At 42.7% G+C, this 24087-nt stretch overlaps 1 protein-coding gene and 1 non-coding gene across 4 annotated transcripts in view; both read left to right on the top strand.

Moving 5' to 3' along the window:
* The window catches only part of PTCD3 (pentatricopeptide repeat domain 3), a 43642-nt gene that overhangs the window by 3388 nt on the left and 16167 nt on the right, over positions 1–24087 (top strand). For all 3 annotated transcript variants that reach the window (XR_010750356.1, XM_066377795.1, XM_066377794.1), the window contains exons 4-13: positions 5467–5512; positions 8652–8720; positions 9169–9273; positions 11159–11282; positions 16056–16171; positions 18459–18526; positions 21662–21749; positions 22094–22157; positions 22435–22517; positions 23725–23869. Coding sequence is in view for 2 of the 3 variants with exons in the window: in XM_066377795.1 (XP_066233892.1) it covers positions 5467–5512; positions 8652–8720; positions 9169–9273; positions 11159–11282; positions 16056–16171; positions 18459–18526; positions 21662–21749; positions 22094–22157; positions 22435–22517; positions 23725–23869 (908 nt within the window). In the remaining variant the exon portion in view is untranslated. The remainder of the gene's footprint in view (positions 1–5466; positions 5513–8651; positions 8721–9168; positions 9274–11158; positions 11283–16055; positions 16172–18458; positions 18527–21661; positions 21750–22093; positions 22158–22434; positions 22518–23724; positions 23870–24087) is intronic.
* Positions 7696–7826, top strand: LOC136401585 (small nucleolar RNA SNORA44). The gene has a single exon (XR_010750610.1). It is a non-coding gene; the product is annotated as a small nucleolar RNA SNORA44 (small nucleolar RNA).

Here is a 24087-nt window from a genome sequence, read left to right as displayed (position 1 = left end):
GTTTTCTGTATTTTTCTGAAGTTGGAAACAGGGAGGCAGTCAGACTCCCGCATGCGCCCGACCGGGATCCACCTGGCACGCCCACCAGGGGGCAGTACTCTGCCCATCTGGGGTGCCACTCTATTGCAACCAGAGCCATTCTAGCGCCTGAGGCAGAGGCCACAGAGCCATCCTCAGCACCTGGGCCAACTTTGCTCCAATGGAGCCTTGGCTGCGGGAGGGGAAGAGAGAGACAGAAAGGAAGGAGAGGGGGAGGGGTGGAGAAGCAGATGGGTGCTTCTCCTGTGTGCCCTGGCCGGGAATCGAACCTGGGACTCCTGCACGCCAGGCCAACGCTCTACCACTGAGCCAACCGGCCAGGGCCAAAGTATTACCTTAATGGTCTTTAGTGAGGAAAAATAAAATAAATGATGTGGACTGCAAAATTTAGCTTTTTTAACCTACTGGGTAAATCCTTGAACAAACTGCCTTATGTGGTCGATACTTGTTGGGTATGGAAGAACTAAAACTTCACAAAAATTCTTATATTAATGATATTATTGAATATGTTTAAAGGCCCCCTCAAAAAGCCACATCTTTTCTGAGTATGACTTGAAGACTAAAGTTAATTATGTGTGTGTGTGTGTGTGTGTGTGTATGTGTGTGTGAGAGAGAGAGACAGAAAGAGGGACAAATAGGGACAAACAGGCAGGAAGGGAGAGAGATGAGAAGCATCAAGTCATAGTTGCAGCACCTGTTTATTGATTGCTTTCTCATACGTGCCTTGACCATGGGGCTCCTGCCAAGCCAGTGACCCTTTACTCAAGCCAGCAATCTTGGGCTTCAAGCCAGCGATCTTTGTGCTCAAGCCAGCGACCATGGGCTCATGTCTCTGATCCTGCGCTTAAGCTGGTGAGCCTGGGGTCAAGCCAGTGACCTCGGGGTTTTGAACCTGGGTCCTCAGGGTCCCAGGTCAGTGCTCTAAACACTGTGCCACCACCTGGTGTGGCCAAAAAAAAAAAAGCTTTCTTAAACTACAAAAGTATTAATGACTATTGCCAAAAGATGGCCTGGATAAAATGAACATGGAAAAAGGAAACGATTACTAAAAATCCCACTCCTCAGAGGCAAGTTATTTAATCTCTATGCTGTAGTGAAATGTGGATAAGTGTACCTACCTCAAAGGATTAAATAAGCATTTGATTTGTGCCTGCCACATTTTTGAGCTCAGTCGATGATAGCTATTATTTTAAAGATCTGGGGTATAGCATTTTTTATATAAATTATATGTATACATATAGTTTAGTAGAATTTATTTGGTAAATGTACTGTTCTGTACTCTGCTTTTAATTTTTAATTACTGTGTGGTGTTTTATATATTCGGGATCATTTCTGTCTTCCTTGGCCTTAGAATCAGAAAACAAAATAAGAGTAGGAATAAATGTATCCACGAATGAGTCATTTTCCTTAATAGCATTTAAATCCAAAGCATTTTATCAGCCTCTGTCCTTGAGGAAGGTACTACATACACTACAGGGAATGTGAAAAGGAGCTTTTGGAGGATACTCTCAGATGACTTATGATCCAGTCCAGTCCATTCTTATTTTTTAAAATATTTATTTATTTTTATTTATAGAGGGATAGATAGGGACAGACAGACGGGAACGGAGAGAGATGAGAAGCATCAATCATCAGTTTTTCGTTGTGACATCTTAGCTGTTCATTGATTGCTTTCTCATATGTGCCTTGACCGCGGGCCTTCAGCAGGCCAAGCAATCCCTTGCTCTAGCCAGCGACCTTGGGTCCAAGCAGGTGAGCTTTGCTCAAACCAGATGAGCCCGCGCTCAAGCTGGTGACCTCGGGGTCTCAAACCTGGGTCATCCGCATCCCAGTTCGATGCTCTATCCACTGTGCCACCGCCTGGTCAGGGCAGTCCATTCATATTTTATACTTTGTATCTCATATTACATGTGTACATAGCTTATATACATTATTAGAGGCAACAGGATATGATATAAATTAGGAATGATTGTATTGTAATAACCAAGGTGAGTTTTATTGAAAAGCATTGTAGCCCTGGCCGGTTGGCTCAGCGGTAGAGCGTCGGCCTAGCGTGCGGAGGACCCGGGTTCGATTCCCGGCCAGGGCACACAGGAGAAGCGCCCATTTGCTTCTCCACCCCTCCGCCGCACTTTCCTCTCTGTCTCTCTCTTCCCCTCCCGCAGCCAAGGCTCCATTGGAGCAAAGATGGCCCGGGCGCTGGGGATGGCTCTGTGGCCTCTGCCCCAGGCGCTAGAGTGGCTCTGGTTGCAATATGGCGACGCCCAGGATGGGCAGAGCATCGCCCCCTGGTGGGCAGAGCGTCGCCCCATGGTGGGCGTGCCGGGTGGATCCCGGTCGGGCGCATGCGGGAGTCTGTCTGACTGTCTCTCCCCGTTTCCAGCTTCAGAAAAATGAAAAAAAAAAAAAAAAAAAAAAAGCATTGTAATTTACCTGTAACTTAAAATGGATAAGATTATTTAATTAACATCAGAATCACCTGGGAATTTTGTTTAAAATGCAGACTCTTGCGAGTAATTCTCCTGAACCGTTAAGTATGAGACCCACAGATTCAGAGAATGTGATTCTGACGTGTCAGGAGGCCACGCAGCCAGGCCTGTGAAAGATGCTGTGTTAGAATAGGGGCAGTAGGTATATAGTTGATGCAAAGCATTGACATTGGTCAGCAAACTAAGGCCAATTTCCATGAGCCAAGAATAGTTTCTACATTTAAAAATTATTATTTTAAAAAAATTTTTAAGTGAGAGGAAAGGAGATAGAGAGATAGGCTCCCACATGTACCCTGACCGGGATCCATGTAGCAACCCCCATCTGGGTTCAGTGCACAAATCAACTGAGCTGTCCTCAGCTTGAACCAGTTGAGCCACTGACTGTGAGAGGGGGAGAGGAGAGGGAAGAGCAGCAGAGAGTCACTTCTCATGTGTGCCCTGAGCAGGGATAGAACCCGGGACATCTGCATGCCGGGTGGACACTATCCGCTGAGCTAACTGGCCAGGGCCTTGTTTGTTTTTTTGTTTGTTTGTTTTTACTTTAAGATAAAAAGTCAAAAGACTATATATATTATTACATATGAAAATTATATGAAATTCAAATTTCAGTGCCAGTTAAAATTTTTGGAATACAGCCTCACTTGGTGATGAATATTACCTGGCTGGCCTTATGCTACACTGGCAGAACTGAAGGCATGCACCAGAGTCCCTGTAGCCCATAAAGCCTAAAATGTTCACTGTCTGTGCCCTGGCTGGTTGGCTCAGTGGTAGAGTGTCGGCCTGGCGTACAGAAGTCCTGGGTTCGATTCCCAGCCAGGGCACACAGGAGAAGCGCCCATCTGCTTCTCCACCCCTCCCCCTCTCCTTCCTTCTGTCTCTCTCTTCCCCTCCCGCAGCCAAGGCTCCATTGGAGCAAAGATGGCCCGGGCACTGGGGATGGCTCCTTGGCCTCTGCCCCAGGTGCTAGAGTGGCTCTGGTCGCGACAGAGCGACGCCCTGGAGGGGCAGAGCATCGCCCCTGGTGGGCAGAGCGTTGCCCCCTGGTGGGCCTGCCCGGTGGATCCCGGTCGGGCGCATGCGGGAGTCTGTCTGACTGTCTTTCCCCGTTTCCAGCTTCAGAGAAATACAAAAAAAAAAAAAAAAATGTTCATTGTCTGGCCCCTTGCAGAAAAAATGCTTGATAGAGCTTCTTTTATAGAAAGTCTCTGAAATCCAGGCTGGGGAATGTATGCTTTCAGACTTGGAAGATTGGCAAGGAGAGGATGTGGAGAAATGGGTGCTCAAATAAATTTGTTGATAGGGCAGTCAGTTGAAACAATACTTTGGAGGGAAATTGGCAGAATTGCTTCTCAGAATGTGCATACCTTACTGGTTAGACATTCTAGAGGAACAACTGAATATATAGCCAGAGACATGTATGAGAAAGTTCTTCATAACTTGGGGATAATAACAAGTTGAACCAGCTTGAGTGCCCATCAGTAACTAGGTAAATAATAAAAATGGTTATACACTAAGACATTTAAAGGAATTTATTAGATTTCTGTTTGTAACATGGATAATGCAGTCAAACTTAGAAAGCACATATACAGAATGACAGTGTACAGTTTTTATGGTGATATGTATATGTAAAATTCTAGCAATACAAACACCATATTCCCAATGAAGTTGGAAAGGGTTATAAGATGAAACCATACTCTTAGCATAATCTGTAATGTTCTAATTTAGCTTTTAAGGATACTGTATTTACTGAGATTGTTTATTTTTTTAAAAACCCTTTAAAAAAAAACTAGAGTAATCTGAATGACATAATTTTTTTCAGTTTATTTAGTACGAAGATGTGCTCAGTTGGTAAGACTTAAATGTGCAAATTTTGTTAGGGAATGCTCAAAGATGAAAGAACGTCTTGTCTCTTGCTGAAGTTGTATGAATGTGACTTTTAAAAATGGATAGAAAACCGAATAGATGCTATATACGTCAGGGATTACTCAGCCTTCATGTAATATAAAATTTCCTGTGTGTTCTTTGTTTTTCTCAGATGACTTCTGTTGTATACATGTTAAAGTTTGTTTAGAAAAATTCTTTTGCTTTATTAAATTTACTCTTTATTTCCCTTTTGGAAATGAAGCACATAAAATCTAACAGGAGTCAGAACGTTTGAAACCAAATTATCTTATCAATTATTCCCATGAAACTTTTTCCAGTAGTTGAGTGAAGGTCTGTTCCCATAGGCACAACAGACAGGCAGCCTGAAGGTTATGTAGTTGAGTGGTCGTTCAAAACCGGGAGGGTACAGCAGAATCATCTAGGAATTTAGTAGTAGTGCTCTCCACGGAGCCCGGAGGCTCTGATGCAGTAGGGTATAGCATGTGATTTATTCTATATATAGTTGAATTAGGGGCCACCAATTTAGATAATGAAGGCAAGAGCAGTCCAGAAAGGAAAGCGAGAGTGAAAGTGTATAGGAAAATGAGTAGGAGATAAGATTCAGGATAGATAGAATTTTATGAGATGAGATGGAAGTTCCTCACCTTGGCTGATAGGCATAGAGGGTAGGCAAGGCATGGTAGGAACATGTATAACCCCATCTAGGTAAAAGAATTAGTGTTCTCTTATTATTCTAGTAGTTCTTTTTTTTCCTTTAAAAATTTTTTTATTTAGAAATTTAATGGAGTGACATTGATCAAATAGAGTACATAAGTTTCAGGTAAACGTCTCTACAGCATTTGAACTGTTGATTGCATTGTGTGCCCATCACCCAAAGTCAAATCATTTTCTTTACTCCCCTCCCCTTCATGTTCTAGTGATTTTGAGATAGAAGAATTGGCTTACTTGAGACCTAAACTTCATTATTGGCCGGTTTATTCTGAGAGTAGAATCACGTGTTCATTTTGTGAGTGTGAAAGCCCTGGTGAGGGTTAACTTGTGATTCTCATTCTAGGGATAAAGTGGCCGTTCTTCAGGCACTTGCATCCACAGTAAACAGGGTAAGTAGGGATTTCAGGTTTCTGTATCTAACTCAGGTAATAATATACTTAATGTTCATACCTCTTTGTTATTCATGATTAAACTGATGTGGATCTAGAAAGTTTCTTAGAAATTATCTAATCCAGGCTCTTCATGTGACAAAGAATCTAAAGGTATTAGATTTTATGACTCAGGGCTGGTTGGGATGTTAAAGCCTTGATTTATAAGGTTGCATGTCTTTTCTCTCCAAATTGAATAATTTTATGCTATACCAGTGATGCTTAAACCTAATCCTCTGAACAGCTTGTTGAAATGCATGTACCTGGCGGATGGTTTGGGTGTGATGCTATAATGCAAGTAATTTGTAGACTAGCTGAGCAGTAGTGTACCTACCATGCTGGAAAAGTTAAAGTGATTAAGAATATGGGTCCTGGCCCTGCCGCTTAGCTCAGAGTGTCGTCACAAAACACCAAGGTTGTGGGTTCAATTGCCAGTCTGGGCACATGTGGAAAGCAGCCATTGAATGAACAATTTAAGTGAAACAAAAAGTGATGCTCTCTCTCCCCTCCCTCTCTCCCCATCTCCCCCTTTCCCTCTCTCCCTTTCTCTCTCTCCCCTTCTCTCCCCCTCTCTCCCCCCTCCCCTTTTCCCAGTTTCCCTCTCTCCCCCTCTCCCCCTCTCTCTCCCTCTCTCTCTCCCCCTCTCTCTCCCTCTCTCCTCCTCCCTCTCTTCCTCTCTCTCTCCCTCTCTCCCCCTCTCCCGCTCTCTCCTCTCTCTGCACCTCTCTCCCCTTCTCTCTCCTTTTTTCTTCTTCTCCCTCTCCCTCTCTCCCTCTCTCCCTCTCTCCCTCTCTCCCTCACTCCCTCCTCCCCTTCTACTCTTCTTTTTGTGATCTTTATCACAAAGTTATTTTATCTCTTGATGCTTTTGTTCCCTTATCTATAAAATGAGGATTAATTATAGCACCAAACCTCAAGGCTTTGGTGGGAAATAAGTTAGTACACATGAAAGGGTTTAGGACAGTGTCTAGCACAAGGGAAATGCTCAGTAAATGCTGGATGTTTTGCCCTGGCCGGTTGGCTCAGTGGTAGAGCGTCGGCCTGGCGTGCGGGGGACCCGGGTTCGATTCCCTGCCAGGGCACATAAGAGAAGCGCCCATTTGCTTCTCCACACCCCCACTCCTTCCTCTCTGTCTCTCTCTTCCCCTCCCGCAGCCAAGGCTCCATTGGAGCAAAGATGGAACGGGCGCTGGGGATGGCTCCTTGGCCTCTGCCCCAGGCGCTCGAGTGGCTCTGGTCGCGGCAGAGCGATGCCCCGGAGGAGCAGAGCATCGTCCCCTGGTGGGCAGAGCATCACCCCTGGTGGGCATGCGGGAGTCTGTCTGACTGTCTCTCCCCATTTCCAGCTTCAGAAAAATACAAAAAAAAAAAAATGCTGGATGTTTTATCTTACTACAACTGTCTTAGTGGCTTATCTGTCACTAATTGGCTCTGTTGAATAGAGCTTGTGCTCTGAGAGAAACTCAAAGCTTGGTAAATGCCTCACCAATGGCACGTTCTGGTTGATTGCATTTTTCATTAGATGGAAACTACATTTTTTATTTCAACTGTGGGGAAATGTCTAAAATAATTAGGTCCTTTCTTTCGCTGCAATATCTATGTGAATCTTGACCCTCCTCAAGGCCATTATCACAGATTTCCAGAATTATTCTTCTCTTGTTGATGTCAAACCTAATGGGGTGTTGGGCCAAATGTGTACTAATATACCCTAACGGTTTATGAGGAAGAATTTTATTTATTTTTTATTTTAATTTTTTTTACAGAGACAGAGTCAGAGAGAGGGATGGACAGACAGACAGGAACGGAGAGAGATGAGAAGCAACAATCATCAGTTTTTCGTTATGACACCTTAGTTGTTCATTGATTGCTTTCTCATATGTGCCTTGACCGTGGGGCTACAGTAGACTGAGTGATTCTTTGCTCGAGCCAGCAACCTTGGGTCCAAGCTGGTTAGCTTTGCTCAAGCCAGATGAGCCCACGCTCAAGCTGGCAACCTCGGGGTCTCGAACCTGGGTCCTCCGCATCCCAGTCCAACACTCTATCCACTGTGCCACCACCTGGTCAGGCTCTGAGGAAGAATTTTAGACTGTATCTCTGCACTAGCAAGACATTGAGATTTTCAACACTCATCCTTCCCTCGTGAGTGGCATAGCCACATGAGATGTGCCTCAGAGAGGAGTCTGCAGTCTCCAACTGCATGTGAGAGCAATCTGGAGAGACTTTGAATGGTCAGGTCACCATAATATTTCAGCTGCCACTCACCTTTCCTATAATAATAATAAAAAAAAGTGGAGTCTGAAGGAATATGAGTTTTGAAAGTGACAGCAGGAAGCTAGAACCCCCCAAAAATACTGCCTGCAGGCCTTCGTATAAGCAGCTGCCTTTGAGAGCACTTTCCACCCCAGCCCTCAAGAAAATTCATGTCAGCAAGAGAAGGCATCAAGGCGACAATCAGAAGAGATTCAGGACATTGAACGAATATGGAACAGAATAGACCTCTGTTTCATAAGGCCCAGGAAAGGGTGCTCTGGGGAAAGGGAGAGGAGTGGAGGAAGTGATTTGGGGACAGTTCTAAGTGAGCCCCTGGTGGTGCTGGAGAGCTGAAGGAAGTCTAGGACCTTGGACAGGACACGGAGAAGCTGTTGCTTGTTTCCAGCTCATGGGAGGGCCTTGTGGTCTCCACTTGGAGGAGAGACTTGGATGGTCAGTAGCCATGCTTTGAAAGAAGCACTCAAACTGGTGCCAGACTAGTTAATTTAGAGGATTTTTACATAATTATAAACAACAATAATCCTTACGGATAGCAGACTCAAATCTTAACAGTCATGGGGGTTTGAGCAGTTGTTTAAGTTGTACATAATTAATAAGCAAGTCTTACAGAGCTGAGAGAATACTAGGTATTAGTCTCTCTCTCTCTCTCTACACACAAACACACACACATACATACCTATACATATATATATGCAAATATGAATGTACATATTTCCACATTTGTGTTACTTACATATTCAAATTTATTTCATAAATTTTTTTGGAGATCACTGAAACTCACAAGAGTATCTTAATAAAAATTTAGCTGAAAAGACTGTTTTCTCCACAGGATACCACAGCTGCCCCATACACATTTCAGGATGATCCGTATCTCATACCCACATCGTCTGTGGAGTCCGTGAGTACTTTCATATGTCTTTTCTAGTACTGTTTTTTCTTACTGGTTTGGGTATAAGAGTGCATATGTAATTTAACTTAGTTGTAAAAACCTAAATTGGTAAACTTTTGAATCCTTTACTACCTTTATCAAAAAGTTTTAGGCCTTAGCGGTGGAAGGGGGTAGTTTTTACCATATAGGGCCCTTTCACACGGGAGCAATCTACTTGGTTTAATGGCAGTGTTTTCAGTGTACCTCAATGTGTGTATAAGACATAACCTGAAATTATGTCATGCTCAGCAGTGGTGTACATATATTAATATTATGTACTTTAACTTCTGATTAGGATTCTGTGTATTGTTGTATTTGTTTTAAGGGGTGAATAATAATTCTTGCTAAGTAACTTTGATCTCTTGAATCTAAATTATATGTAAATACCAATTTATATCTGTATTTTTTATTTATATAGCGTTCATTTTTATTGGCAAAGAAGTCTGGGGAGAATGCAGCAAAGTTTATTATTAATTTACATCCTAAATATTTTCAGAAGGACATAGCTGAACCTCATATACCGGTAAGGAGAGATAATTGCAACTTTCAGATAATACTATATTTATTTATTACTTACTTATTTACTTATTTTTTAAATGAAAGGAGATAGACTCCTGCATGCACCCCAATGGAGATCCACCCGGTGACCCCCATTTGGGTCTGATGCTCTGCCCATCTGGGGCCCATGCTCGCAACTGAGCTCTTTTTAGCACCTGAGGCGTAAGCGCCACAGAGCAATCCTCAGCGCCTGGGGCCGATGCATTTGAACCAATCGAGCCATGGCTGCAGGAGAAGAGAGCGAGAGAGTAAAGAGAGGGGGAGGAGTGGAGATGCAGATTGGCGCTTCTCCTGTGTGCCCTGCCCTGGCCGGGAATCGAACCTGGGACTTCCACACGCCAGGTTGATAATCTAACACTGAGCCAACTGGCCGGGGCAATACTATTTTAAATAAAACCAAATTAAACTAAGCTTTCATGGCTAATAGTTGGGTAAAAGTGTTTTAATGTGTAGTTATGTGTGCTCACAATACTAACCCCTTTCTCTTTTAACTCCTTTAGCATGTATTGGCTCATCTTATTTTTCCTGTTTGGCATCTGACACCTTACTTTTAGATCTTTACCTGCTTCACTGTTCCTTTTCAGTTCCTTTAATAGCTTTTTCCATCTACTTCTTAAGTGTTGAAATCTGTGTGAGGTTTCATGCTCAGTCATTTTCTGTTTTTCCTGTGTAAATCCTTCTTGTGCAACCCTTGTACTCCCCTTGGCATTCTTGTACATATATCTGGTCTAGATTCTGTACACTGAACTCCAGATTGTATTTCCAGCTCTCTCTTTGTTCTGTAGTCATGAGGAGTGAGCAGTGTCTCTGTCCGCTGTGTTAGCCAAGCTTAGTATTGTTAGTGTTGTGTGAGCAAAACAGATGTGCCTCTGCTCTCCTGAGTGTTTTAGTAGAAATATAACCTCAGACTTGTCCAGAAGCACTCCCTGTCACATCTCCCTGCTTCTCAGAACACACACTGCTGCTTCTCAAGTAGTGCCTCCTAGAGACAAGTTAGGAAGCCGATGCGATTATGTAGGTGAAAATACTGAAATCCTAAACGCAGTGGCAGCTATAGAGTGACTGTCGGCCGGCCGACCCTTTCCGCTTTATGTTTTTGACTAATAGTTACTCTTGTGCTTAGCTCACTTCTGCCTGAAGCCTTCCAGGGTTCCCTGTCTCCATGGCAGGTGCACTCTCACACCTCTGAGATCTCTTATGCTGTGTACCATTCACATGGTTTCATAATCATTCCCTTGTTTCCTTTTTCCATTAGAGTGTGAGCACCTGGAGGGTAGAGAATGACTTACATAACTATATCCTCGATATCTGGTGTGACGTAGTATTCACTAAGTATTTGAATAAATTACTGAGTGAGGTAAAATCAGCATACCTTGGTGACATTAAATGTTTAGAGTCAAAGCATCAAGGGTGAAAGTTTCCTGCCTTTGGAAAGCAAGTGTGTTCTGATTCTAACCAAGGTTGGGAGGAAGGGAGGGAGAATGGGTGGTTTTAGCAGGGAAAATAATAAGTTTGGCTTGAAGTTGGGAAATTTAATTGGAAGTGGAATTCTTCAGATATGGATTAGATATTTGTGTTTGTATACTTTTCAATTTTTTTTCCCCCAAGCTAGGAGATGGTTAAATAGTCTTGTTTTTGGAACTGGAGAGGGTTTCTTTCGATAATTTACTTAAACTTGTATTCCTTACAAAGATATTCATGCTAAAATGATAAATGGTGTTTGATACATGAAATGTGAATTGGAGCAGTGACGTTTTACTTTGGTATATTGGTGATAAAAATTTTGTCCTACTCCATTATCTTTTCGTCTTTCCCTGTCTATAGTAATTTCAGCCATCTTCTTTTCCTAGTGTTTAATGCCTGAGTACTTTGAACCTCAGATTGAAGATATAAGTGAAGCTGCCCTGAAGGAACGAATCAAGCTTAAAAAAGTGAAAGCTTCAGTGGACATGTTTGATCAGCTCTTACAAGCAGGTGACTGACTTCATTTAAAGCGCCTCTGGGAGCATGGGCTTAGAAGTGAGCCACAGTTATAGATCCCAATAGTTGTGAGTAAAAATTGCAAGTGTTATTATTGTATGTATGCTGTTTGATGACTGTTTGTATTTTTGATATCTAATTATATTTCATGTTCTGCTTTAGCTTCACTTTAACATTACAAGCAAGATGGAGTAGCAGCTTTCCTGTTTATTGTGCCCTTGTGCTGCATACCACAGGCAGAGAATTATATAGCCATTCTCCCTTAGCTTCTGTTTAACTTAAAGGGTGTACATACCGTATCCAGGTGTGCTGTACTCTGTGAGTATGTCTGGAAGACATAAAACAGACAAATAAATACTTGAAAAAGGAAGGGCAGTGAAGTATTGGATCAGAGGCCTGGGCACTGTTTCTGGTTCTAATTAGCTCTGTCGCCTTGAAGAAGTCACCCAATTCCTCAGAGCTTTTGTCTCTAAAGTCCTGTGGCTCTCTGAATTTGATCTGGATGAATGAGCCTCTAGGGGTGTACTGTTTTAAGTTTATGGAATCTGGCATGCTGGTCAGTGATGTAGTATATAAAGCAACCAAACACAGCCTGACTAGACGGCGGTGCAGTGGGTAGAGTGTCGGACTGGGACCCAGAGGACCCAGATTTGAGACCTTAAGGTTGCCAGCTTTGAAACCCCAAGGTCGCCAGCTTGAGTGTGCGGTCACTGGCTTCAGTGTGGGATCATAGACATGACCCCAAGGTTGCTGGCTTGAGCACAGGCTCACCAATTTGAGACCAAGGTCACTGGCTTGAGCAAGGGGTCACTTGCTCTGCTATAGCACATCTCATCAAAGTACATAAAAGAAAGCAATTAGTGAACAACTAAGTTGCTGCAGTGAAGACTTGAACCTTCTCATGTCTCTCCCTTCCTATCTGTCCCCATCTGTCCCTCTCTCACACAAAAAAAGTTCTGTAATTTATGTCATTATATAACATCCTGTAATTATGTGATAAGATTTCATTTTGTGTAAGCATTAACATTTATTTAATGTTAACTGATTATGAAGCACATTTTGAGAATCACAGTTCTGCGGTGATAAGACCCGGTCAGGTGATATTCTACACCAGTGGTCCCCAACCCCCGGGCCGCGGACCGGTAACGGTCCATGGGCCATTTGGTACCGGTCCGCAGAGAAAGAATAAATAACTTATATTAGTTCCGTTTTATTTATATTTAAGTTTGAACGATGTTTTATTTTTAAAAAATGACCAGATTCCCTCTGTTACATCCATCTAAAACTCACTCTTGACGCTTGTCTTGGTCACGTGATACATTTATCCGTCCTACCCTAAAGGCCGGTCCGTGAAAATATTTTCTGATATTAAACTGGTCTGTGGCCCAAAAAAGTTGGGGACCACTGCTCTACACCCATCTGCTGTGCTCTGCTCTGCTCTTATCTGGGCTTTTACATTTCCTGATGAGCATTTTTATTACTAATATATTTTCTTTAGAAAAATGCAGATAACTGTTTAAAATTTTTTTTTTTATTTAGTGATCTTTAGAGGAAGAGAGAGGGAAAGAAACATTCATTTGTTGTTCCACCCATTTATGCATTCATTGGTTGACTCGTGTGCCCCGATCGTGGATTGAACACACAAACTTGGTGTATTGGGGCAATGCTCTGACCAACAGAGCTCTCCAGCCAGGGCCAGTTACTTTTTTTTAAACTAAATTATATCTCATAAATCTTTCTTTTCTCTTTTCTCCATTTTAATAGTCATGATGGGAACATACTGTTTTGAGCAACAGTTTTTAAGAGGCTGTTATAATTACAGTGGTACCTTGAGATACAAGTTTAATTCATTCTGTACCCGCGCTTGATGTCAGTCAACTCGTATATCAAACAAATTTCTCCCATTTAAAATAACTGAAATAGATTTAATCCGTTCCAGCCCTGTGAAACATCCCCAAACCGTCCTAAATTAATTAAGAAACACACATGTATACTTTACCAATGCATAACAAAATATATGAAATAAAAAAGTGTTATTTAGTACTGTTTTCTTACCTTGGAGACAGACGAGTGCAGCTAACAGGTGAATGGCGGAGGAGGAGGGAGGGAGGAAGGGATGCAGGCACTGTAGACACGTAAACTAAAACTGCACTTTCTTAACACTAAATGTAAACTAAAACTGCATTTTCTTTACTTTAAACAAAACTAAAACTGCATTTTCTTTACTTAAAATGAAACTACAAAAACTTAAAATGCACTTTCTTAACTTTAAACTTAACCTAAGCTTAACATTACATATTTTTCATTTAATCATCACCTGTTTTTGCCTTTTTGGCTGCACTTTCGGCGCTTTCACTTGCAGGACTTTTGAATAAAATTCTGTCCAAGGAGGTTTGCTTTTACCTGCCTTTTAAAATGTTATAGAAATGTGACAAACAAGTGTCGTTAAAAAGTGCTGAAGCACGACCAGTTGAAACTTTTTCTGAGTGTTTCTTTTCAATGAAACTTGAAAGTTTCTCCAACGTTGCCAGCATGTCTTTAATTTCAGTTGTAGAAATCACTTCCTCCGACTCTACCTCCTCCTCACTACTAATCTCTTACAGAAGCTACGTATGTTGCATCATCTGTAGCTCCTTCAACTCCTCAGTTGAGAGTTCCTCCTCATGTTCCTTGACGAGCTCATTTACGTCACCCTCATCTACCTCCAGACCCATCGACTTTCCGAGGGACACAGTCTCCTCCAATGCGTCTACCTCGGTCTTGGTCTCTGGTTCGAATCCTTCAAAGTCCCTGTCTGCAACAACATCAGGCCATAACTTTTTCCATGCGGAGTTCAAGGTTCTTGTAACCCCTTGCCATGACAAGTCAATAATACGTAAACATATGATGATGTTATAGTGATCTTTCCAAAACTCTTGAAGGGATAGATTTGTATTCTCAGTTACTTCAAAGCAGCGGCGGAACAAGTGCTTTGTGTAAAGCTTTTTAAAGTTGGAAATGACCTGCTGATCCATAGGTTGCAAGATTGAAGTCGTGTTGGGTGGGAGGTAGAGGACTTTGACAAATTTGAATTCATCAAGAATGTCATCTTCAAGACCAGGTGGGTGGGCTGGAGCATTATCAAGGATTAGTAATGCTTTTATCGGGAGTTTATTTTCTTGAAGATATTTCTTCATTGTAGGACCAGAGATGAGATTTACCCATTCAATAAAAAACTGCCACGTAACCCATGCCCTAGCATTGGCGCGCCACGTAACCTGCAGTTTCTCTTTAAGAATCTTGTGAGTCTTAAAGGCTCGAGGATTTTTGGAATGACACACTAGCAGTGGCTTTACTTTACAGTCACCGCTAGCATTTGCACACAATGCAAGGGTCAGACGGTCCTTCGTGGGTTTATGGCCTGGCAGCTTCTCCTCTGCGGTGATGAAAGTCCTCCGGGGCATTTTTTTCCAAAACAATCCTGTTTCTTCACAGTTGAACACTTGTTGGGGGATGTAGCCTTCCTTTGAGATAAGTGCAGCAAAACGTCTGATGTACTACTCAGCTGCCTTAACGCCAGCTCTCACAGCTTCATCATGCCTCACCACTGAGTGGATGCCAGATCTCTTCTTGAAATTTTCAAACTAGCCATGACTTACCTTAAATGTATCTTCTGCCTCTGTTGAGGTTGATGGTTCTTTCTTCTTCAAGTCACCATAAATAATACATGCTTTTCACATATTACAGTCCACGTCACTATCTCCTGCCAGCTCTTTCTATTTCACCCACACCAGCAGAAGTTTCTCCATTTCTTCATGGATATTTGTCCTTAATTGGGACAGAATTGTAGTTCCTTTCACTGGATTTGTGCTTTTGATGGCATCCCTTTGTTTAAGGATGGTACAAATTGTAGATGTGTTGTGGTCATACAGCCTTGCCAGTTCAATCACTCATACACCATGCTCATGTTTTTCTATTATTTCTTGCTTTACTTCTATTGACATCATTCTCTTCTTCTCACCACTGTCCTTTACACTCACTTCCTTTGGCGCCATGATAGCACACAAAACAAGTTAGTAAAAAATGCAAAAATGATGCAAGAACAAGAACAGCGCACGAAATTCGACTTGATTCTGCGGGTAACACGTGAGAAAGAACAAGATGCTGGTGTTGTGCTGCCGATTCTGGACCCGTGTGCCAACGCGCCAACTAGTGGCAGCTTCCCGAATCACGACCCATATCGCGGAATTTTGCTCGGATCTTGAACAAAATACTGACCAAGTCGCAGCTCGTATCTTAAAAATTTTTTTTTTAGTATGTTGGTCTGCTCGTATTTCAAGGTACCACTGTAGACGTTTGTGCTAGCTAGTATTTCTGGGCAAGTATTTCAGTGGGGGCCTGGATCCAAGTGAAACAGTCCTGTTTGTGTTTGTACAAGTGGAACTGGAGCCAAGGTAACTATGTGACAAATTTACAGAGTGTTTCTTTGGGAGATGGTAGTGAGAAACCATGAGATAGTGTGTCTGCGGTATGAGTACATGAAATAAGTGAGCACGGGGTCAAACTTTATCTTGCATCTTAATGTTTTAGTCGAACTAGGGGATTAGTCAGGATTGTGTCCCTGTCTGTATCTATCTAGGTGTTTATGTTGAAGTGAGTGGAGTGTATCCATTGTAAATATGTGCCCTGAAGGTCAAAGCTCATAGGAAAAGTGAAGACTTTTAATCTAATGGGCCTTAGTTCTTTGATGTTTCAAGGTTTCTTTTCCTTTTTCTGTTCTACACACAGGAACCACTGTATCTCTGGAAACAACTAATAGTCTCTTGGATTTATTGTGCTACTATGGTGACCAAGAGCCCTCAGCTGATTATCATTTTCAACAAAGTGAAAAGTCAGAAGAGTTGGTAATGATTTTTGACAATGGTTTTTTGTTTTTATTTTCAGAGACAGAGCGAGAGTCAGAGAGAGGGATAGATAGGGACAGACAGACAGGAACACAGAGAGATGAGAAGCATCAATCATCAGTTTTTGGTTGTGGCACTTTAGTTGTTCGTTGATTGCTTTCTCATATGTGCCTTGACCGTGGGGCTACAGCAGACCAAGTGACCCCTTGCTCAAGCCAGTGACTTTGGGTGTGACCTTGGGTCCAAGCTGGTGAGCTTTGCTCAAACCAGATGAGCCTGTGCTCAAGCTGGGGACCTCGGGGTCTCGAACCTGGGTCCTCCGCATCCCAGTCTGATGCTCTGTCCACTGCGCCACCACCCGGTCAGGCGGCCCTGGTTTTTTTAAAGGTTTTTTTTGGTAGTAACATCTCAGAGTGAGGTGGGCTCTGTGTCATGTGTTAGAGGAACAGATTTGTTCTGAAATGTGTGGTTCTGTAGCTTTGATAAAAGTGGTGTGGAGGAAGGGAGAGTTCTAAACAATTATTTTGATCTTGCCTTTAAAAATGTTTTGACCTTGCCTACCACATTACGTGGAGAGCTTTGACCAGACTGTTTGCAGTCCCGATGTTGTTGTCACTTACAGTGATGATGTGATGCGGAGCAGACAGGGAAAGACCTGCTGGCTGGGCACAGGACTGAGCTCACCTGCTGGGTTCAGAGTACATCGCGCCAGGGCTGGCCTGTCGTGACTGCATCGTAGCCTCTCTCAACCTGGGCGCTTGATGTCTAGGAAAAGATCTCAAGGAAACCTTTTGGCTCCTGTAAACAACAAATGTATGGTTTTCAATATTTAAAATTGTGAAAGTGTTGAAAACAAACTATATGTCCATTAGTGGGTGATTGGATTATGGAAATAGTGTTGTGATTGAGAGTACTAATTAATGTAGGCCTATTTGAGTATGGGAAAATATTGATAAGTGGGAAAATAGGCTAAATAATAATATATAACTATATTCCATTTTTATTAAAGTTTTCCTATGTAGGAGGAAAAATACCAAAAACTTAAGTGTTTCTCTCTGGGTGATGGAATCAGAAGTGTTTTTCTTTCAGTTTGTCTTTTCTAGTTTTTCTCCACTAAATGTGGATTATTTATATATAGTTTTTAAAGTGCATAGGCAGCCCTGGCAGGGGGCTCAGTAAATAGAGCAGCCTCCCAGAGCACTGAGGTTGCTGGTTTAAACCGCGGTCATAGCACATAGGAAAAGCAGTCAGTTGGTGCACAACTAAGTGGAACAGAGGGTTGGCGCTTTCTTCTCTCTCTCTCTCTCTCTCTCTCTCTCTTTTCTTTCTCCCCCCTCTCCCTCTCTGTCCCTCCCTCCCACTCTCCCTCCTTTTTCCTCCTTCCTCCCGCCCTCGTCCTTCTACTCCTCTCCCCCCATCTCTCCATTTCTCTCTCAAAAAATAAACAAATAAAGTACATGGGCAGTACAAGGTTGCAGTCACACCTTGTCTTCCAGAGTGTCCCCTGGGTTCCCGGGCCTGGGTGGCCCTCTGTCCTTCCAGCCCCAGCTGCAGAGCCAGTGCTGACCTGTGCGGTTCTAACTGACCCTGTCTTGCTCTACACCAGCCTCACCCTAGCGCTCAATTATAATAAAGGACAAAATGTAATCTTATAAAGAAAAACTTGAGCTTTTGCTTGTATTAGGTTAGTATTAGACTCAGCTATAGTCTATACCCAGATGTGTCACTTTTTCTTGCTCTCGCCCTAATAGTGAACAGTAGTTCTGTCGGATGAAGCCATATGTAGCTTCTGAGGAAACAGGCTGTGTTGTTTGAGTTTCTAGTTTCTGGATCTGGGTCCCATGTGGGGTACTGATGTCATCTCTTATCCAGGCTGTCTGTTGCTTTAAGGGCCCACATTACTTTTCATCTGTAAATGAGCTAATTTATGCTTAAGAAATTAACATTTTTTCTCATTGATGTTGTTCTACTTGTGCACCTTGATTGCTTTTCATACGTGCCCTGACCAGGGCTTGACCCAGTGACCTCAGGGTCAAGCTGGTGACCCTGGGTTTGAACTGGAGACCTTGGCTCCCTGGGACAGCGCTCTGCACTGCACTGCCAACCAGGGCAGAAATGAACATTTCTTAGTAAACGTACTGGGTTTCCTCATTGCATTCTGCTACATCTGTATTTCCTTTGCTTTTCTGAAGTTTCCTTTGCTTTCTTGATTTTCAGTCATCTAATTAGGAGATTGCATTTTTTCATCATCTTTTGCTTTATTTTTGTTGATGATGATTCATTTCAGGAAGAGGCCACAGAAGAAAAGACTGAGAAATCTAGGAAGGCTGGTCATCAGCTTGGAGTTACATGGAGGTATGTTGCCCATAATTAGAATGTTATATTAGTTTTCTGTGGGGCATGGTATGTTCCCTATCACCTTATGAAGAAGATATGATCCTTTAATGTTCAAAAATATCATTTGTTTTTAGTGGGCAATATAAATGTCCCAATTGATATTCATGTACACTCTCATCATTTCATAAGAATGTTGTGCTCTAAGCCAGTGATTTTTCAGATGTTGGTCCACCAGAAATTCCGTGCTGGTCCGTGAAAGAATTAACTATCCTGGTGTCATATATACACTCTTTTCACGGACAGACAGGAAATATCTGGCAGACTGGCGGTTGAAACCCCTGCTCTGAGCTAAACGCTCACTCTTGACTTTTCCCCCACTTGACTCTGTGGACCCTTCCCAGTGTGCAGTTACTTTGTTAGTTCATCAGTAACTTCCCTTGCAGCACAGACTTCTAAATCTGAAAGATAGGATACTTCTGTTTGTGTAAAAAGAGTACACATACACTAGAGCAGTGGTTCTCAGAGTGTGTGCTAGGATGCACTGGTGCGCCCTAGAAGATTTCTAGGTGTGCCCAATGGTATTCCAGAGAAATATGTCCTTTTGGGGACCAGAAGACATACAGGGTTTTTGGAGTGTAGATTTTGGGGGGACAGAGGTGTGGGGAATTGGCTGTAGCTGACAGTCTGCCCAACCCCCCACCTCACTTGCCTGATTAGGTTGCAAAAGGCTGTTAAACTGTGGTGCTGGATTGTTTACATCAGTGGTCCCCAACCTTTTTTGGGCCACGGACCGGTTTAATGTCAGAAAATATTTTCATGGACCGGCCTTTAGAGTGGGATGGATAAATATATCACATGACCGAGACAAGCGTCAAGAGCGAGTCTTAGACGAATGTAACGGAGGGAATCTGATCATTTTTTAAAAATAAAACATCGTTCAGACTTAAATATAAATAAAATGGAAATAATGTAAGTTATTTATTCTTTGGCCTGGGGGTTGGGGACCACTGGTTTACAGTACCCCTCATGTTCCCCGGAAAGACTGGAGGCAAGTTTCTTCTATCCTTTGTTTGGTATAAAGTTAAGATGATCTGTATGGTAGAGGTTTTCTGCACTCAACACAAGAGTAAAAAGACAGGAATTCTTCAATGTATTGACGAGGAAATAAGAGTTTGCCTTTCAAAAATATGCCCAAACATTGAAGAAATCGCTAGGACACATCAGGCTCATGTTTCTCATAAACACAAGAATGAAAAAACACATTCGTGCTGGGACCTGCCGAATTTACTAGATCTTACTAAGAATGTCTCTCTCTATATATATATTATATAAAAGAACTTTTTTGTCTTTTTTTTATATTTAACCCCTTTTTTATGAATTCTAAAAAGCATAACTCAAAAAATGTAACATAAAAATGTTTTTTAGCCTGACCTCTGGTGGCGCAGTGGATAAAGTGTTGACCAGGGGGCAATGCTCTGCCCATCTGGGGCAATGCTCTGTTGCAACCAGAACCATTCTAGCGCCTGAGGCAGAGGTCATGGAGCCATCCTCAGCGCCCGGGCCAACTTTGCTCCAATGGAGCCTTGGCTGCGGGAGGGGAAGAGAGAGAGAGGAAGGAGGGGGGGGGAGGGGTGGAGAAGCAGATGGGCGCTTCTCCTTTGTGTCCTGGCCGGGAATCGAACCCGGGACTCCTGCATGCCAGGCCGACGCTCTACCACTGAGCAAACCGGCCAGGGCCAAAAGAGATCATCTTTAAAAAAAAAATTTGACTTAATTATTATAACGTATTTCTCAGAAATTTGTATATAGTGCACCTACAATTTTTTGTAGGATTTTAAATGCACCCTGACTTCAAAGTTTGAGAACCACTGCACTAGAGTGTAGTTCAGCACTGCCAAACAAATGGTGAATATTATTTAACATTTGAGAATTTAAATTAACTGAACAAAAGTGTCTAAATAAAAGGAAGGCGCGTTATGTGGGTGTCTGGAGAAGGAAAGCTACCATAAATATCTAAAGTCTCCTTTGAAGTGATAAATTGAATAGAATTACTGATGACAGTTCTTTAGGAGATGTTAATAATTTCATGTAGTGGTGAAGAGTATGGACTTTGGAATACCATTTTGGTTCTTTGCAATTTCTGAGACTTACTGGTGAGAGGGAGACTCGAGGTACAGCATAGTCTGTATTACATGGTACCTTTATTTTATTTTATTTTTTAAGAAAGGAGAGTAGTACCCTGGCCAGGTAGCTCAGTTGGTTAGAGTGTCATCCTGATATGCCTACGTTGCAAATTTGATCCCTGGTCAGGACACATACAAGAATCAGCCAGTGATGGCATAAATAAGTAGAACAACACATTGATATTTCTCTCTGTATATCTTTATCTTTCTGTTCCTTTCTCTAAAAGCAGTAAGTAAAAAATAAAAAAGAAAGTAGCAAAACTAGGTAGATTATGACATGTACGTGTGCAGTAATGGGACTGAAAAGCTTTGGGAGAAACTGGTTGCTTTTGGGAAATTGTATCTGATGAAGGAGGAGGGGCAGACTTCACTCTGGACACTTGTACAGGCTGCTTTTTGTCCAATTCCTTGTATATAGTCATATGTGACTTAACAAAGGGAACACATTCTGAGAAATGCCTCCTTAGGTGATTTCATCCTGTGCAAACATCGCAGAGCGCACTTCCTTACACGAGCCTGGGTGGCACAGCTACTGCTGGAATTGTACGTGCTGTACATACTGGCCACGCACGGGTCTGTTCATACCACTATTGCAGACACAGGAGTGATGCGGGTGCTGTGATGTCACTAGGCACTAGGGATTTTTCAGCTCATTATAGTCTTTTGAGATCTCTGTCATATATGTGGTCTGTTGCTAACCATTATGTGGCACGTGAGTACATCTCACTATTCATAAAAATTACCTTTCGGTCCTGGTTCTGCCATTTAACTGCAAAGCCCTGGGCAACTTAAGGTCTTTGAGCCTTAGCTTTTCTCATTTTCAGAATGATGATAACCTCATATCTCCTCTCTGAGTGGAAAAATTGTTTGAAATCATATGCAGAAAGCACTTGGCACAGTTCCTGGAACACTGTAAACTTTTTGTTTGTTTCTCCTTTCTCCCTTGGTTCACGCTTACTCTCGTGTGTAGAGCAAACAACAATGCTGAGAGAATCTTTGTTCTGATGCCAGAGAAGAACGCTCATTCCTATTGCACAATGATCCGGGGAATGGTGAAGGTAGTGTCTGTTTTATTTGTATTTGTATTTCTATTTTATCTATAATTTTCACTAAAGTCCAGGTGTCTCCATCTCAGAACTGTTGACAGTGAGCCAGATACTCAGTTGTGGGCTGTCTATTGCGTTAGCGTGGGTGTTGTGCTCCCTGGGCTTCGCCCTGAATGTCACCTGGGAGCTAATTGCCCCTTGTAAAGAACCACTGCGCCAGAGCATAAGCTTCGTGAGAATGGAAGCATGTCTGCTTTGTTTACTACTGTAGTGTTAAACCTTAGGACAGGAAATGTGCAAATATTTCTTAAATGAACACATTTGATTGTTTAGTTTTTATTTTTTCCCTCTTCCAGCACCGAGCTCCCCCTACACAGGCATTAAACTTGTATGCCGAGCTGTTAAACAACAGACTCCGTGGTAAGTGTGTTGAGTGGACTCTCCTCTCTCTCTTTTCATTTCTTTTGGGAATCTATAGAACCTTTAGGTGTTGCCTCAGTCATCGGCTCACGTTTCATCCTTTCCTGGGGTATTGATGATGGAAACAGGAGTGGTATCCAGAGAAGAGTCTCTGCTTTTGTGGACACATTGTATCGAGCCAGGAGCCATGTGTACATTATCTCTTTACCTTAAATTGAGGCCTGTAGGGCTAATTTGCAACACCAGTTTTTGTTAAAGTAGTTTTTTTCTCTTATAGCCGATGTACACACTTTCAATTCGTTGATTGAAGCAACAGCGATGACAAATGAGAAATTTGATGAAAAATGGAATAATATATTGGTAAGGAGGAACCCTTGTATTGTCTTTTAATAGGCCTGCAATATCTTTTACTAGAATAGAAATACGTGGGATGGGGACAGCACTTACTCAGCATGGTCAGGGCAGCTCTGTAGTTTAGCTGTGCTGATGTGTGAGGAGTTGATTACTTGGCCCAGAGCATACAGGTGAAATTCAGCAAGACCGGCTTGCTCTGTTCAGTTATCTTATCAGGTAAGTTTAATAAAATTGAAATTGTTGGATTAAAGTAATTTAAGAATAGAAATGTGTTTTACACCATACAACTCATTTTAAAAAAGGAAAAATGCATAATTCAGTTTAGTCTTCTTTTTTGCTTGAGTCTCAGAGTAACTAGGCAGAGTGCAAAACAGATACCTTGAGCCAGGCGTCCCCAAACTACGGCCCACGGGCCGCATGCAGCCCCCTGAGGCCATTTATCCGGCCCCCACCGCACTTCCGGAAGGGCCACCTCTTTCATTGGTGGTCAGTGAGAGGAACACTGTATGTGGTGGCCCTCCAACGGTCTGAGGGACAGTGAACTGGCCCTCTGTGTAAAAAGTTTGGGGACCCCTGCTGAGCAGTTGGGGTGGGGTGACTGAACAAAGGGGCTTCTCTAAAAAGCAGAGTCACGGTCCTACTGTGTCATAGGTAATTCTTAAATTAGGGATATTTTAACCTGCTTTAAACAGAACCAAGGCCCTGGCCGGTTGGCTCAGTGGTAGAGCATCGGCCTGGCGTGCAGGAGTCCCAGGTTCGACTCCCGGCCAGGGCACACAGGAAAGGCACCCATCTGCTTCTCCACCCTTCCCCCTCTCCTTCCTCTCTGTCTCTCTCTTCCCCTCCCACAGCCAAGGCTCCATTGGAGCAAAGTTGGACTGGGTGCTGAGGATGGCTCCATGGCCTCTGCCTCAGGTGCTAGAATGGCTCTGGTTGCAACAGAGCAACTCCCCAGATGGGCAGAGCATCGCCCCCTGGTGGGCATGTCGGGTGGATCCTGGTCGGGCGCATGCGGGAGTCTGTCTGACTGCCTCCCCATTTCCAACTTCAGAAAAATACAAAAAATAAATAAACAAATAAGTAAAATAAAATAAACAGAGCCAAAAAAGCTAAGTGGTTTCTTTGTTTGGTTTTAGTATAGAATAGTTAGGTGTTTATTGGACAGATTGTCTACCCAAGCTTAAAAAATACTTCTTGCCTTTAATTCAACTAGGAGCTGCTGAAACAAATGGTTGCACAGAAGGTGAAACCAAATCTACAGACTTTTAATACCATTCTGAAATGTCTTAGAAGATTTTATACATTTGGAAAATTGCCTGCCTTGCAGACCTTACGTGAAATGAAAGCCATCGGGATAGGTAAGGGCGCATCCTCATCCCTCTCGTAAGACCCAGGCCGTGCTGAGCAGTTCCAGGTCCCGATAGTTAAGAAAGAAACTGAATTCCTTCTCCCTAGTTATAAAATAGGTTGGCAAGTTCCTTTCCGCTTAGCATGTATAACATCGTGCCTTTCACGGTGGGCGTGCCTTTATTACCTTTGTGTTCTTCATAGCAAACTGCAGCGTTCTTTTAGTGTT

The sequence above is a fragment of the Saccopteryx leptura genome, chromosome 3 (genome assembly GCF_036850995.1).
Source record: "Saccopteryx leptura isolate mSacLep1 chromosome 3, mSacLep1_pri_phased_curated, whole genome shotgun sequence".
NCBI classification, from domain to species: Eukaryota; Metazoa; Chordata; class Mammalia; order Chiroptera; family Emballonuridae; genus Saccopteryx; species Saccopteryx leptura.
Note: the sequence above shows the minus strand (reverse complement) of the source record. Positions and strands in the feature narration are given on the sequence as shown.